General features: G+C 44.7%; 1 protein-coding gene across 1 annotated transcript; it reads right to left on the reverse strand.

Moving 5' to 3' along the window:
- Nucleotides 1–1,145: 1,145 nt before the first annotated feature.
- Nucleotides 1,146–7,711, reverse strand: MYOCOS (myocilin opposite strand). The gene is made up of 5 exons (XM_090049745.1): nucleotides 7,643–7,711; nucleotides 6,022–6,088; nucleotides 5,085–5,126; nucleotides 3,403–3,565; nucleotides 1,146–1,305 (listed from the first exon to the last, which is right to left on the reverse strand). The coding sequence occupies exons 1-5, from the start codon at nucleotides 7,709–7,711 to the stop codon at nucleotides 1,146–1,148; spliced, it is 501 nt and encodes a 166-aa protein (XP_089905871.1).
- Nucleotides 7,712–16,686: the final 8,975 nt, after the last annotated feature.

Genomic DNA, 16,686 nt, shown 5'->3' on the forward strand with positions numbered 1-16,686 from the left:
GTCACTGTTTGATCTTGTCATCCCTTGGGGCACGCTGGTGAACAAACATTCCCCCAGATGATCAGGGTCACCCCTGATAAACTTATAGGTGGCCATCAGATCACCCCTGAGCCTGCGCTTTTTCAGGCTAAAGAGCCCCATGGCTCTCAGCCTGTCATCGTAAGGTCTGCTTTCCTGACCTCTGATCATGCGCGTGGCTCTCCTCTGCACCGTCTCAAACTTCTCCACATCCTTTTTGAATTGTGGAGCCCAAAACTGGACACACTACTCCAGCTGCACCCTCACCAAGGCCGAGTATAATGGGACAATGATGTCCCAGGATTTGCTTGAAAAGCATCTATGGATGCAAGCCAGCATTTTGCTAGCTTTACTAGCTGCAGCATCACATTGTAGGCTCATGTTCATCTTGTGATCAGTCATGTTCATCATATGGCTTTCACACAGTACTGTCAATTCTCACACTATTATTGAGAATCTCCCAATGTTTGCCACCTCCCTCCCTACCACTGGCTTTTAAGAAAGGGAAACCCAGCTCCCTGAATCCTGCATCTGAGAATCTTAGGCACTACTGCCAAGATGGCAGGAAAAAAACCCCTCAACACAACAAAATTGTACTATTTTTTTTGTCTTTCAGTCAGTCTTCGAAGGGTTAGATTATATAACTTTGAGTCCTGTTCTGTTATATACAGAAAAGGACTAACCTGGGCAAGAACAGTAGATTCATAAAACTTCAGGAACCGGCTTGGGACAGCTAAATTCTGTTCCTGGTTATCACCAATGCATGGCCCGAAACCTCACTCCCTTGTTCCCCCAACCCCAAAACTCATGAGCAAGTCTTGTCAGAGACCAAGGCCTTTGGGGCAGGAACAGTCTTGCTACATGTTGGTATGGCACTAAGTTCAGCAAAACCTATTGGCACTACTCACTTGGGGGGTGGAAATCACTGGTTCTATCCTGTGTAAGATCATAGACAGCCCACAGACAAGTTAATGTGTCTTGCCTTGGGTAGCTTTTTATTTAGAAAGATCTGAGCTATACCTCAAGTATCCAAGAGTGCCTTGTACAAGGTTTGCCTCCTCAGCAAGCCTTTGTGTATATCAAGTCAGTGCCTTCCAGGTTTCTTATGCAGCCTGGTGGGTCTTAAACTAGTCATCAGCTGGAGATGGAGGTGGTGGTGGTGGGAGTGTAGAAAGTGGAGAGGAAACGCACTCTGTTTCATGCTCCAGGTAGCTTGCATGTGACCCAGGCTCTATCAGGGAGGGCTTCTTCACAGCATTACCTTCTTTCCCACTGTATTGCAAGAATCTGGGGAGAGGGAAGTGAACAAGGTTGATGTCAGTATAGAAAATTGAGCGGGGGCGGGGAGGGGACAGGAAGGAAGAAAAGGGGAGAATACATATCCTCTAGCACTTGTATAAAAAGACTTGCTGATGAAAAACCCCCTACATATTTGCTTTTTTTTTTTTTTTTTTGAGCCCAGGTGGTTGTTATTATTGTTTCCTTACTTGAAAGTGGAGGAAACTGAAGGCAAAGAAAGGGTTGCTGATCTTGGGTTTCAGCTCAGCAGCAGCACAGGGGACTCAGCACCTCTTATAAGCCACCAATTCCCATATATTTACTCATGCAGGGGCATCTTTTTGGAAGAGAGATTTATCTTGCTTGTGAAGGTCTTTTTAAGACCTAGCTGGAAGGGCACAGCTATATTGAAAGAAGACGCTGTATTCAAGATGCTCAAGTTCAAACATTTCCCTTTTGTCTTTGCAAGTGATTAGGAACCTCCTGGACATCTCTGTCATTGTTAGGGATATCTCCTAGAACCTGAAGTTTGGGCCCAGCTTACCAGAGTGGACAATATTCCAAAATTTCATCACTCCTTCAGTATAATAGCATAGATCAGCCCAGCACACTTATAGTTCAATGGAGACCAGAATCTTAGTTGGCATCTTATTGCTAAGATCTGGTGCTGTCCTCAGACAAATACCTGTGCCAGTCCCACTAGAGTCCTTTGGGGTAAACTGCTCTGTCCTGACTTCCTCTCATAATTGGCCCAACTGACTTTAACAGGATTTCATGGGAAGTTAACGGTTGCAGAATATGGCTTAGATTGTTTGGTCATTCTGTCCAATGGACGGTGGGGTTCACACTGTTAACATTAGTGTTACACAATTGAGCAATTTATCAAATCAAGAGCGAGACCTTATAAAAAGGGGGATAAAGGCAAAATGTATTGATTACATGAATCAGACACAGAAGTTCAGATACACCACTCATACAAAAAACACACGCATATCATCATACACATAAACACACAGACATACAGACACAAAACCACCATTCCATTCAGATATTATAGTTACCAACAGCAGTTGCTCAATAATGGCACTGGGTGGCCAACCCAGGCCTATTGAGAAGATGAAGATAGAAACTGGAGCGGAGTAAATAGACATGTCTGCACTCCAAAGAAAGCAGCAGTCGAGAAAGGCTCACTCAACCTGGCATTTTTCAGAGTCCTCTTTTATTGGGATTGCCATCCTTTGTTTCAGCACTTCGGGTTTTTTTCATACTGAATTTCTGTTTTTGGAGTTGTTTCTCATCCATCTTCTGCTCGTCTCAGCTCGAGGTCATGTAGGTCACAAAAGCTGGTATCTCAGTTCTTGAAGAGTCCTTGCTGCCCATCTGGCAGGATATGCTACATTCCTTTTCTTCATCATCTCCTTTGTGCCCTAGGCCTCAGAGGGATTCTTCAGCCATCCATTAATTAGTTTACTGACTTATAACTTACACATTTGGCACCTTGTTGCTTACATAAACAGTTAAGTCTTTTTCCTGCCTCCATGCCATTCTCTCTCTCTCTTGCACATGCGCGCGCGCGCACACACACACACACACACACACACACACACTAAGCAAGACAATACAAAGTGGAATCTTTGGCTACTCATAGAATATAAGTTTAACATATCCAGAGAGGCCTCCTATCACTATGACGTTATTCTACTAACATTAAAATCAATATCAAAGGAGCTCAAATTCATACTACATTAGAAAAATAAGGTCCTTCTTCCAAATTAGAAGCAGCTGTTCTGCCATAGTAGCCTGGAGATACTAGCAAGTTTCTCCTTCTTGAGCCCATTTGCTTAGCTCCTCAGCTGCTTTCACAACTTGGAAGAAAGCAAGACAGCTATAGCTGGCCAGTTTTCCCCTATCTATCTATAATGGGGTGGTCTGAGCTAGCACCCAGATACTAGGGTGCATGGCATGTCTAACATACCCAGCAACCTCCCTATAGCCTCCAGCCCTTGATTAGAAGACATGTATCCTCAGTCTTGTTTCCTACGTGATGCAAATTCAAGTCCTTTCTCTGCCCAAGACAAGAAAGCAAGGAGCTATTTTCACACGTACCGCTGGCACATAGTTGATCTTCGTCCCAGCATAGCCATAACAAAGTCCTTGTAAGGAACAGTGCTGCCTGTGTTCCCAGTGATGTCTTGGACTTGCACCCTGAGCTCCAACAAGCTTCGGAAAACTTGGAACTCCCTCAATAGGTTGCTCAGTGTTGGATAGTCTGAAATTAAGCCAGACTCAGATATGTTCCATGTCACAGAAGTTAGAGGTAAGAGAGACTTATTTATCACCTACTCCTGCCCCTCCAATATTGTCCTCCACATTGGAGATACAAATAAGATCTGGAGTTTATCTTCACTGAGAGTTTTAAGAAATTGTTCTATGGCTATTCTGGGCCAGAGGAGCTCCGCATGTCTACTTGTACCTGGGCTATTGTGGCATGCTGGTAGTCTTAGCTTCAGGCAGAATTCAAGGTCATTACATTGCATTTGCCTACACGAGAGCTCCTGCACTGTTCCAGAGCAGCCATAGGAAAATTTCAGGAAGTGTTTTGCATAGACAAGTCCCTGTGGTATCAATATGGTGATGTATGGTGTACACCATTTCTTGATGTTTGTAGACAGAAGGGGCTCACGCTAGTCCTGAAGGGACCTGCAGAGCAGCCTCAGTGATAATGTTCTTCTAAATTTAAATCAGTTGGTCAACAAAAGACTCCAATATGGATGGTTCCTAAAGGTTTTTAATACCTAGAGTGCAAGTGACACCACATTTATCTACTTCTCCCCCCACCTCTTTGGCATTATGATCAACTGTTACATGATGACCCCCAAGCAAAGAAAGAAGAGACATTGAACTAAGGTGCATATCCTACCATAGGCTCCACACATTAATTCTAAGGTAGTACAGGAGAGAATGGCACCTTCCTCTCTGGATACAAGGTGTAGGTAGTCTCAAGAGAAATACAAGCATTTGGGAGAAGTGGGGAATTTTCATATTTGTGAAGTGTTTCTTAATAGGAGACTCAAGCAAGGTCTATTTGGGACTGGATAAGAAACATAACTAAAAAAATATCACATACAAGGAGAAAGACATCCCATTGCTATCCTATCAAACATTGCAACCTAGGTCTTAGGTGGTTACTAGTCATGAACCATGTAGCCTTGCATTCCCTAGTCGTGACAGCCATCTTGCAAACCTGGCAAGCATGTCTTTGATGTTCTACTTCCCATATTCAGGCACTGGGATTTTTCTTCCCTTGTTATGAAGCATTAAAAAGTGACCCCAGGAGCCTGAACAGCTATGGGACAAACTTGTACTCAGATGATCATTTTCCTTCCCCATTCTCAGCCTCACCATTCTGAATAGTACCTTTGGAGCCAGGGATATGATCCACCAACACCAAGGAGTTTCCTCAGCGGGTCTGGGATTAGCTACCAGAGTAAGCTTTAGTTAAAAAAGCTGATGGTACATGTTCTTCAGGTCAAACCCAGTTCAATCAATGATAATACTACTGTATCTGCTGTGATCTTTTTCCATCCCAGGTCTACTTCCCTTTACGGCTCCTATTTTGAGGATTAAAAGGAGAACCTCCTCTATACAGTCTCCCTTGTGAAGTAAGATTGAGTGTTACACCTCAGCACTTCAGTAGACATATTAACAGAGCAAGGGGCCCTTCAGATCTGCTCTGCTGGAAGAGGGAAGCCAGGTCTACAAGCAATGAGAATTAAGTGGCATTGTACCAATTTCTCCGGTGTGCATAGCATCATATTCCAGAAATGCACCTAGGAGAGAGAGAAGTCATCATTTTCTTAAACCAAACTTGCTGCACCTGCATTGATCTTCTACAGCAAATAGCCATATGGAGATGCACATCCAAGGTTACTTGCCCAGGTGTCTGGGTACCCACCACCCCCAATTCTGTGGCAGAACTGATTGAGGGATGGTAGCTCTCTCTTTCACACATGCAATCAGTCATTTAACTTAACATTTCTCAGGGAATTTCTGCAAATGTTACAGATGTTTTGTTCTCTCTTAGACTATTCCATATTTGGGTACCTGCCATTCACACACCTGGATAGGCTCTATTTCAGCTAAAAATATAAGGAGTTTCCATTGGCAAGAACTGTACTGTCAGGCTAGAGATAATGACAAAAGCTGTTGCAGTCAAGCAGTTGACACACGTTAGAGAGACAGCATAGGTCTCAGGAGCATTCTCTCCCTCTACAGCCTCTTCAGCATCTTGAGGCCAAATTTGCAGCTACAATCAGTAGAGTTGTGTCAGTTCACACCAGCTGGGTATGTGGGTTAAAGTCCCAAGGTCTCCATAGCCCAACTCAGTCACGCAAAACCAAAATTAAAATTACAGCATTTTTAATTGGGGGGGAGAGGGGGAGGGAAGGAGTGTCATTGTCCTGTTTGTTGACTTGATTTGTATGCCACTTATTCTTAAAACTTCTGGTTGTCCAATGAACAGGAGACCCAAGAATTACCACCAGCTGCAGTCAACAGTGATCTAAACGTGTAGTCCACATATGCTGACTAGCTCAGACAGTGTTATGATTGCAGTACATGTTGGGAAGTCCTTAGCAAAGCTCTGCTCTCCCTGAATATCTAGCTACCTGTTTTGTTGTTACAAAACTATCCTCTACACATCTCTCGTCAGCAGGATGGACTTACCCTTTAGCAGTTCCAGTTTTTCCTGGAGATTTGGAATATCTTGGAACGGTTCATCAGCCAGGTACTCCTGTTCAGGCAAAGAAGTATCACCAATTGCTCTCCCTGGGCTTGTGGCATCCCCTAGGTGAGTCTATCCCAGTTCTGAATTATTATCAGCCTCTTATCAGCTTGTATTTGTGAGAGACTGAGTTTGCACCCTCACCCCCACTATACCTATCCAGCTGAGGCATGTCATGAGTTAAAAAATGATGAGGGAGATTCTGCAAGAATCATTAGATGCTACATAGAGAGAGGGAAGCAAGGTAGAGAACATTTTGCTTTCTTATCTTCCTGCCCTACTCACTACAGTCTTCAACTCATCAAACCTGAGTGATGGAGAAAGCTTGCAGCTCAGGTCAGTTGTATGTGAAAGTTTGCTTTCCTTCTCAATCTTTGCTTCCTTTCCCTTTGAGTCAGGAAGAAGCAAACAGCCACAGATCTCAGTTAATCCTGGGATAAAAGAAATATTCTGTCCCATTCTGTTTTTTAGCCAGAGGCTTGCTATAACTTGGGTAATTAAAGGATTTCTTGTGAGCTTGATCAAGCTCATGAGCCTTCCTGGTGTAACAGGTCTCCCAAAACCATGACAGCTTTAGTCATGGAGCCCAGATGTTACCTATATTAGAAAGAGACAGCACCATATAGAAGACATTCCGACATTCAGACCCCCCAGGACAGACTTTCAGATATTTCACTAGAGACCGCGCTTGCTTATAGAAGAACTACATTTGATCCGATTTGCCCATCAGGGACTCTAAAGCAAGTCTGTTGCTTTAATTTGGACTCTGTGAAAGGGAATCACTTTAACACCCAAATCTGTTCCCTAATATTTAATAAGTGTAGTCAGACTAAGCAGGTTACATAAATGTTAGGTCTCATTTACACCAAGTTAATAATGAACTCAAGAGACACATCGGTGTTAGGCAGGGGTAAGAGGAATCAGAAACAGACCACTTGCATGGTTTATACCTGTTGACAGCAGCCACATTTCATGTTCCATAGAAAGTCTTGCCATTTGCTACATATTTGGAGTTTTAATGGTTAAGTCCAAAATGAGTCAGAAGTAAACATCAGTATGTAGAAGTGGGGTATACAAGATCAATAAGCAGCAATAAGAATCCCAGTGGCATCTCAGATTGCAAAGGGTTTTCAGCTCTGTGATTAGCCAAAAACCCTCCTGGTATGGATTTTATGCAAATGAATGTTGTGAGGAAAACACAGAAGTCCCCTGGGCAGGAAATAAAACAAATAGGAATGTATTCAGCTTCTCTCTCTCTCTTTTTTAATATCCTAGGTCTTTGCAGGGTGGGGGTAGACGGGAAGAAGAAGCGTTGTGGGTTTTGTTTGGGTTTCTTTCTTGCTTTACGAGCCGTATTTTGTGAAACCCATTTCGTCTTATTCTTTGGCACAAAGGATAACAGAAAAGTCTATAGGCAGATAGAGGGTCACTTTTGATCTGGGGACTCACAGTCTCTTCTTTATTATTATGAAGAGAGATTTCTTTTTGTTTGCATGAAGTTTTGTATCTTCTATAAAAGGAGACATGCTTAGAGCTAGAAAGTTTTGTGCAATTACCACCCACCTTGTTAACTAGATAAAGTTCCATTTCTTGATTCTTTAGTAATTCAAACTCCTTTCCTACAATGGACATACAAAAGTCATTAGAAATAATGAAGCACAAAAAAAATACAGAAAAAGAAATCCTTAATATTTACCAGCCATTTTCTCTAAAGGACCTATGCCCACAAAGATACAAACAGCTATTTCAGCTTACCATAGTTTCCCACCTACCCCAAGACCCTCCTTTATACATTTGTGCTTGACATAGGCTAATTGGAATAATTTGACTAGCTGAAGTCAGCTGCCACATTAGGCATATCAGCATTAAACTGATGGCAACTTCCCACTGAGAATAAAAAGTGTGGGGGAAGAGGCCATTAGCAGCATGATGCCACTCAGCTGATAGCTCTTTCCTGGGTCATTTCAAGCATATAATCATGCTTGATGGTGGGTTTTTGTGCAGCTGTCATTAACAGAGGTGGATTTTAGCTTCTGGAATGAGACCTTTGTAAAATTCTGCAGGAGGTGCTTGTTCTTTTGATGGATGGGTGAATTAAGTGGGTGACAATGCTGCTGTGAAAGCTGTCTCAGCTGAGAAAGGTAGTGTGAAGTGAAAGGGGAGAGATAATTCTGTCCCAGGGTCTGTTAGAAGAAAATTCCTAGTATTATGCAGCTCAGAAACCCTGCCATTGGCATCTAACTTCTACCTTTATTTTGATTGTTTAGATTACCATCCTATAGCTCTCAAGCAAGATCAGGGGTCCACTGTGCTAACTGCTGCATGAACACAGATAATTCCCTGTTTCATGTGGCTGGCACATGCTGCAATTAACAGCATGAGGCTCAGGAACAGCCTCCAAGACCTGCATTAAAGGAGGGGGATTTAGGTACAGTGGTTAGAAGTAGAGAATCCAAAAAGGCATGTCCAGGCATCCTAGAGACAACTGGTATCAGTCCCCTGCTGGTCTCTGCAAGCTGAATTCTAGGTTCAAAGCTATCTATGTTGAGGGGCCTGGATCCGGGGTTGCAATCTATCAAGACTGAACTGTTGATCTGGAAGCTGGGGTCACAAGGAGGACAGGTGTGTGATGCCCTGGAAGCATGGCACTATAGAGCTGACCTGGTGCTTCATGGCTGTAACTCTTGCTTCATGTATTAGAGGTTGTGTGTTCAAATCCTTCTGGGCATCCAGTGATATCTTGATGAGGAGGATTACATGATGTAGGGCCTGAAATAGCAGGAGGTAATTCCCAGGAGTATGAGCTAGACCCAGTTCATCCTGCTGTGGAGCTGAGGTTCCAAAACTACCTCCCAGCCCCTTGCCTCATCATGAACCTCTTGTTCACAATACCTCTACTAACTGTCCACTGCTGCCTTAGACACATCCCTCCCACCCACACTGCATAAGAAACATAAGTATTGTTACATTTCATTGATATGATCTTTCCTGCACTTTGCTGAGTTCCTTCATGAATGTGACATCAACAAAGAGACTCAAGACAACCAATCAGAAAGCAGCATCCAGCAAGTTATGTTAAAAGCCATACTTTAATACAGCATTTCTCAACCCCTGCATTGTGACCCAAAAGTGGGTCACAAGAATAGATGAAAGGGTCATGAATACATTTTAAGAATGGATTCTCCTTTAAAGGGGAACAATGTAGGGAACCGTGGCTTTTCCCTTGCAGACCGGCAGAGTTCCAGCCTGCAAGGGGCTGCTTGGGGTCCTCCCTGCCCCACACCCCTCCAACCCACACCTTGCCCCTTCTCCACATACCCACCCCCTGTCCCACACACTGGGGCCTGGGGTGGGAGGGGCAGGAGCAGCAGGTTAGGAATGAGGGCCACTGGGTCGGGACTGGCCACTGATGTTTACAAATGGGTCCTGAGACAAAAAATGTTGAGAACCACTGCTCTAATACAACTGCAGGGGCAGAGGGGCGAGATCCTGCTCTCAATCACTCGGGTGGCAACATAGCTCAGTTGATATTGACTGAACTAGTCCATAGTCACATGGCTCAGGGCCAGGGCTGAGATACTGAACGTGATGAAAGTCTCTGAACATTCTGCGGTGCCTATTCTAGAACTAGGGAGGTGACCAATCAGGACGGGCTAAACAGCAGAGAGAACATAGAGCTTAAAGTCTGTGAAAGCCGTTGGGCAGAGTTCCACTTGGCTCTCTACAGCCCTGGGGGGATTCCAGTGAGTATCTTTCTAATCTATTTACTACTATTTCTACTGTTGCTGCTGCTAAGGGGTGTATCTACACATTCATTAATGCACAGTAGTTACTGCGCATTTAGTTTAGTACTTGCTTAATGAAGTACTAACTAATTACGCAGTAACTATAGTTACTGTGCAGTAGCACCAGCACACAGTGTTTTAGTATGCTTACTGTGCAGTAGCGCATTAACATAGTTTTTGCCCAGCACACTACTGCACAGTGTTATTAGGCTACTGTGCATTAAGTGTTTCATGTAGATGCACCCAAAGGGTTATTGCTTATTCAAGCCTTAGAGGCATCTAAGAAAGAGCCCCTGATTAGGCGGAAGCTCATTTCAGTTAATCAGGGTGTTTGCAGACTTTGGTCCCAAAGTCCAATCTCTCTGGACATTCATGGACATGCTTCTGGGAACAGGGTGGGGGCTTGAAAACAACCTCTTTGTTTCCTGTGACATCTATATAGGAAATAGCTGATGTAATGATTTCCATCATTCACAGCATGCATTTGCCTATGTAACTTGAATGGAAGGGCCTCTGGCTAGCGGTAGAAGTAACTATATGTGAATTTTGAGGGAAAGGAAAAGAGATGCGATCATAGGATGTACCAGGACAAGTGCTTAGCAGAGATAGGGAAGTACTTAGTGCCACTGTAAAGGGCACTGGTGGAACCCCATCAGGTAGAATTTTATTAGTAGATGTATAGGACTGTGAATCCAAAAAAATGACAAAGCCAGTAGGGAAATACAAATCACCCAAGAGAGGGATGGGAGTGAGGAGGGGAACATAACTAGGTTGCAGAGAATACAATGTTAGCCAACTAAGCCTGGGGGTGGGAGGAGGGGGAGGAGGGGAAGGGAAGGGAGGGGATTCGTGACACTGAGAGAGAAAGAAGATAGATACACACACACCTGTACAATGGTCTGCAATGGTGGAGGAAGTAGGTTGAAGAAAGTGTCTCAGTCCATATAGAGCCTCATCACGGGGGTCCTCTCCGGGTGGAGCGGGGTGGTCTGTTGCTGAAGAATCCTCTCGAAGTGAAGCCCATCAGGTGCGGAGGGCGGTTCAGGCCCTCTGGGTCTGGTCTGTTGGCGGTCTATCTGGTGGGGTCGTAGTACTGGCAGTGGCCTGTGATGTGCTCCACGTAGATGTTGTGGGACCAGTGGATACAACCCTTGGTCAGGGAAGCTAAATCCAAATTGGAACAGGTGCAGGGAAGGGCTCCCAAGATTATCAGATGGACTCTACATTCCCCTTACTGGAGAAGCCTACAATACTTAGTTCTGTTCTACCTCATGCAGCTATGTAGAAATACATCATGGGGTAAACACTAGGGAGGAGAAGAGCCAGTGGACTATGTTGGTAGAAGAACAAATGGGCCTTCCTAACCACCAGAGCAGGGAGGTTTTGCAATAGCCTTTCACTGGGGCAGCAGGTGGTCAACAACCTCAACTGGTTTTAAAGGGGAGGAAGGCAGGGTAGAGTTGAGCTTTACTATCTAAATAAGATGTAGATCAAATAGGTTTCTAAAGGGAATTCTATGATTTGCTGCCTAAAATAGCAGGGGACTAAATCTGATGACCCAGTCTTGTGTTCCTAGAATTCAGAGCTAGGCACTATAGGAAAGACAGAGGAACTTAGGAATGCATTAGTTGGGTTGAGGGCATTGAGAAGGAGTAGTTGTGTGCCTGTGAGGGGTGAATTATGCACACGTACCCTTGTATCCTGTACACAGAGGGTTAATAATGCCAGTTGCAAAAACATGCTGTCTCACTAAGAGGGATGAATGTGTATGATGTGTAACCTGTGCTGGTAAAATGTGGATTTTTGTTTCTCCTTGATGGCTGGAAGAGATTTGTGTGGCTGCTGGTGCCACTAAGTGAGCTGATTCCTCAGCATAGGCAATAGATGCTAATGCATTTGAGTCCTGGAACCAGTCCACACAGCACCGGGACAGGAAATCTGAACTCTGTGCCTCTTTGAAATGAATCTTCCCCAACCAAAGGCAGCATTTGACACAGTTTGGTTCTATGTAGTTCCACACTCTCTCTAGTGGGAATTTATCACCCAGGAAGTTTTGGAGTCTGCTGTTGCTTTTAAACAAACTGAAGTAGTTTTCTAGCTCAAGGAACAAATGTGTGTCAAGAGTTGGGGGGGGGGAGGGGGAAGAAATCACCCTAATGACTTGATTAACATGTTGCTTGTAGTAGAAGCATTGTGCCCATCTCTCAGGACAGGAGGCAATAACAGGAATTGACTTCAGAAAAAAACAAAACAACCCCCGCACCCCAAACCCTGAGAATCCTTTTCCTTTGGCTGAAAAAAAAGCTGACACACAAGCTGGAAGCGGAGCCGTTCCATCCCATGAGATAAGGCAATAATACAAAGGCACTTTTTTGTTTTGTTTTGTTGCTCAGAGCTACAGATTTGGAGGATCAGGCAGGCCTTTTTCTCAAATGATTCGCATGGCTCTGGGTCTTGGGTCAAGGCAGATTGAACCATAATCCATGTCAGTTTGGAGGACACCAGACCAGCTGGTGGTTCAGGGGTCTTCTCTGAGAATCCCTCCACGTATTATTCTACTGCAGTGTTTCCCAACCTTTTCCAGCCCAAGGCACACTTACATTCATAAAATTTTCCATGGCACACCTGTTAAGGCATTCCCCATCCTCATACCTGTTGTAGCTCATTGCCATGGCAAAATTCCACGGCACACCTGTTCATTGCTGACGGCACACTTTTGTGCCACGACACACTTGTTGGGAAATATTGCTCTACTATAAAAGCAGGTGTTGCTTCTGGCAGCCCATACAGACAACATGAAGACTGACATCTTCAGTTCTCCAATCTGGCTGATTCAGAACATGGGGCTGGTCTGTACATCCCACTAGAAATGCCTCTGAGGTTCACTTTTAAAGAGGCAGTGGTCACATATGCTGGGGGAGAAAAGATGATGTGTATGGAGGACCAGCTTGCCCAATGAAGGTTGGCTTGAGCTGCAGCATGGACCAAGGGGGAGGAGGGTGCCTCTCTGTGCTGGGGGAGGAGAATGTGGATGTCAGGGTGTAAGATGGAGATATGCACCTGACCTGCATGTGAAACTCCTCCTTGCAGACCTCAACCTCAAGCATGACAAAGAGCCAGGGACCTCAGGATATTGATTCAGAAGCTTGGAGACAGTGTTGTTTTTTTTTTCCTTTGCAGCCAGGGGAGCAGTGGGCTCCTCTATACTGATGTGAGCCAGTGGTGAAGTAGGCCACCGGGACAGAGATGCATGTGACAGCCTACTGTGCCTCCCCCTCATTCGACCCATTAGGCACCATTGCTCGCTGGCTCCAGGTGATCAGCAATCTGCCATGCCACTGCCCACTAGAAACTTGCTTCATTCAATAGGTCAGAAACCCTGCCCCAACCAGGGGCTGCAGGCTGGGATTGACCGCAGTCCCAGCCCTCCCCTCCCAGTCAGCTATCGTGTTTTCTCTCGGAACCAAAGTCCAATCCATGTTTGGGAACCACGGGCTCAAGCCCCACCAAGTCCTGCTCCAGCTGCTCCTAGCTATAGCTGTGATCACCACAGGGACCAGCTTTTGCTCTCTCACACAGAGCCATCATCCCAGGTAGATCGGAGCTACACCCCTCCTCTTTCAGCTAGCTGGACTACCTTCTCCAGAGACGAGGGTGCATGTCTTCATCAGGAACCAACTGCTCAGCTCCAGCGGAGCCCCACGCCACCATCTCTCCCCAAAGGCTACACCGTGTACTCCATGGATAGAGGCCTGACATCCAGCAACTGTGCTGTTTACTCCCTTGATCGGACCATGTTATCTCACCTTGACCCTTTGATTGAGCCTGGTCAGGTCTCTTCTGTCCCAGTAAACTGTGCTGTATATTCCATGAAAAGCTCCTCCCCAAGCCCTGACTTGCTGGCTGAGGCTGGCCATAGCTCTCCTCTTTTCCCTCCGCTGATGTTGGCCGTTTATTCCAAAGGCCCGAGGAACTTTCCCGCTCACTTGGAACTGCCATCTCAGATTGACCGGAGCTACATGCCCCCCGTCCCAGCCAGCTGTACCACTTACAACCAAGACCTTCTGTTGCCTCCTCATCAGGTTGGTCGACACTGAGCTCTGACCCTAGTAGGCCATGTGGGCTGCTTGTTGAAGCAAAGCCTGTTCCTTCCTGTGGAGCAGCCAGTGCCAGATTCTTTGACTCAGAAGACTGCCTTCTCTTTGGCTCTGATGCTGCCCATAGACCCCTGCAATGCCTCACCCTGCAGCAAAGAGCTGGAGCTATTGCATTTTTTACGTGCTGCCTCATGGAGAAATTCTCCTGCACGAAACTCAACATCTAAGAATAAAAGAAAGTGAAGCTCTCAGATGTCCTCTTTGCCTCTCAGGGTTTATTAATCTCCTCCAAGGGGCCCATTTATCCCCACTGAAAAATCAAAGTCCTTGTTATTCTAAGAAGAGGGACAGCAACCAACCATAGGACATTTCCCTTCTTTCTTTCCTTGCCCTTTTTATAGACTCAGCTCTACCAGAGGGACCTGGCATTGGCACCTGTCTCAGTACAAATGGTGAGAAACCAAACCCCTCCACTGAGGACATTAAACAAGGGAGTATTTTGGGGTTGCTTTGGTACCTTCTGACTTGGGCTACATTTCCAACAAAAAGACTTACGGGTCATTAAGTCTTTAGTAGAGGGCTGGTTTCCAAACAGCTTAAACCAGGGGCGGGCAATTATTTTGGGCAGAGGGCCACTTACTGAGTTTTGGCAAGCCATCAAGGGCCGCATGACAGGCAGCCCAGGGCAGATAAATATTAATTTTCTAAATTTTTAGGGGCCCTGCAGCCCGGATAGAATGGCTTGGCGGGGTCCCCCCCCTGCATCCGGCCCCTGAGCCACATTTTGCCCACCCCTGGCTTAGACATTTGGAATATTATTGTATTCCCTGAAGAACCCCATTGCTCTTAAATATAGATTAGGTGGCTTGGCTAATACCAGGCACCTTACCTCACTGATCGCAGGGCCTACATTAGATCATTCAGCATAATGTCAATAAAATGCAGTTATGCCAGGAGGGTGATAAATGTAAGCTAAGGGCAGATAGCCTGTGGAAAGGGGAGTGAAGGGTGGGTAACTTTAACAAGGAGAACATAGTAAACTGGTCAGTATACAGAGGAACCATTTTTCTATGCTAGACAAAACCAGAACTGCCCAAGGAGTGGCATATTGACTCTGTCCTGCCCGCCACCAGAAGAGCCTAATGAAGAGCCTCCTTTAGTTCTGGTGTGGGGGGTGGATATTATTTTGGAATAGGTGGACCTGTGAAATTCAAGGAGTCATATTGACTGGCATAAAAATCCTAACTAGCAACAGAATCAAAATCTTCTGAACAGACCTACAGTTAAACTGAGCCAGGCCATTTTTTTTCCGGTACTCCTGTGCTTAGGATTGTTCTAGATTTGGTATACTTATTTGCATCTATAGATGCAGCTGAACTGGAGAATTTCAGCAAATTGAGAGGCATTAGCTGTTCTAAAACATTATTGTGGCATATCTATATTTCTACTCAAGTATGGCTAAACCAATGCAAAAACTATAGAGCAATGATTCTTGAGCAGTGTGCCACTGAAGCCTAGGGTGCCACAAGAGGCTTATCGTTCTCTTGGTGGACTTAGGCCTACTGCACCTGGCCTAAGTAATAGTCCTGCATCTCTCAGTGGCAAGGTCTACTCAGACTGACCTGTCCCCTGCTCCTCTTCCCTTCCAGTTTCTAGCATTCAGAAACCTACAAAGTCCTAAATTTGAGGTTAGCCTTCCTGTCATTTGAATTCAATGATGTTACATCTCAGAGCCAGATTCTATTCTCAGCTTTACCAAAACACTATCCTGGTAGGTCACTTAACTTTCTTCTTCCACTGACCTGTTTAGGAAATAGATCTAGGTCCATCATACTAGGCTAAAGGGATATTTTAGTGGGAGATGCATAACGGAGAAATTTAAAGGAAGCCTGGAGTTAATTCAGTTCTGAGGAGTCACCACACAGCTCAGGTATCATCGGTGGAATTATGAGGAACTATAAAAAACAATTTTACTGAAATGTCTGACTTTAGCTTCTCTAAGCAAGAGTTTTTTCTTATGGCCTGGTGTGCGAATGTGACCTCATTCCTGCCACATAATGGAGTTCTAGAATTCAGGAAGCTACGCTATCAGTAATGTATTTATTCTAGCAACAAGTACAGACAGATCTGCTTCCATACATGCATTTATTTAGGTTTCAGGAACAGCATACTCTAATTTGGGCACAAAGCAATTCTTTTAAGAGCCGGACCTTCTCCTGGTATGGAAGGTTTCCTTTGAATTATTGTAAGCTGTCTGGGCAGCTCTGCTGTAACGTTTCAAGAGCAGTCAAGCCATCTAGTTTAAGCATAGAAAAGTGTTTAGTAAATGGACAAAGGTGTGTGAGCTAAAGCCTAAGAAATTCACTAATGAGTAAAAGGAGCATTAAATGCTTTTATCCCACCTATTTAAAAAAAACCAAAACAAAAGATAACATAAAGAGGGAAATTAAGTCCCAAATATCTTAGTTTATGTTTCCTTTTCAGGAGTATGCTCTTGTTATCCCCCTTTAAGTAGTGTATAGCCAAGTACTTTAAAGTACATTACCAATTAAAAAGTCATACTTGACATCTCTGTAGGACGTTTTCTGTTAGAGCACTTACAATTCCTCACCACAAGCTGGGCTTTTTTTTTTAAACTATTTGCAACAAAAAAAATGTTCACTATAAAAGTCACTCAATAAAGGCAGGTGTAATACTGCTTTTACAGTTTGGCACTCACTACATC

The sequence above is a fragment of the Crocodylus siamensis genome, chromosome 5 (assembly GCF_052110815.1).
Source record: "Crocodylus siamensis isolate JL-2025a chromosome 5, ASM5211081v1, whole genome shotgun sequence".
NCBI classification, from domain to species: domain Eukaryota; kingdom Metazoa; phylum Chordata; order Crocodylia; family Crocodylidae; genus Crocodylus; species Crocodylus siamensis.

What these genes read in the sequence shown, in the direction of transcription:
- MYOCOS (XM_090049745.1), bottom strand. Translation starts at nt 7,711, where the DNA reads ATGTCCATTGTAGGAAAGGAGTTTGAATTACTAAAGAATCAAGAAATG. An exon ending in AACTTTATCTAGTTAACAAG is followed by an intron (nt 6,089 to 7,642) that starts GTGGGTGGTAAT and finishes TTGCCTGAACAG; the next exon opens with GAGTACCTGGCTGATGAACC. An exon ending in AGATCAACTATGTGCCAGCG is followed by an intron (nt 1,306 to 3,402) that starts GTACGTGTGAAA and finishes CCCTCTCCCCAG; the next exon opens with ATTCTTGCAATACAGTGGGA.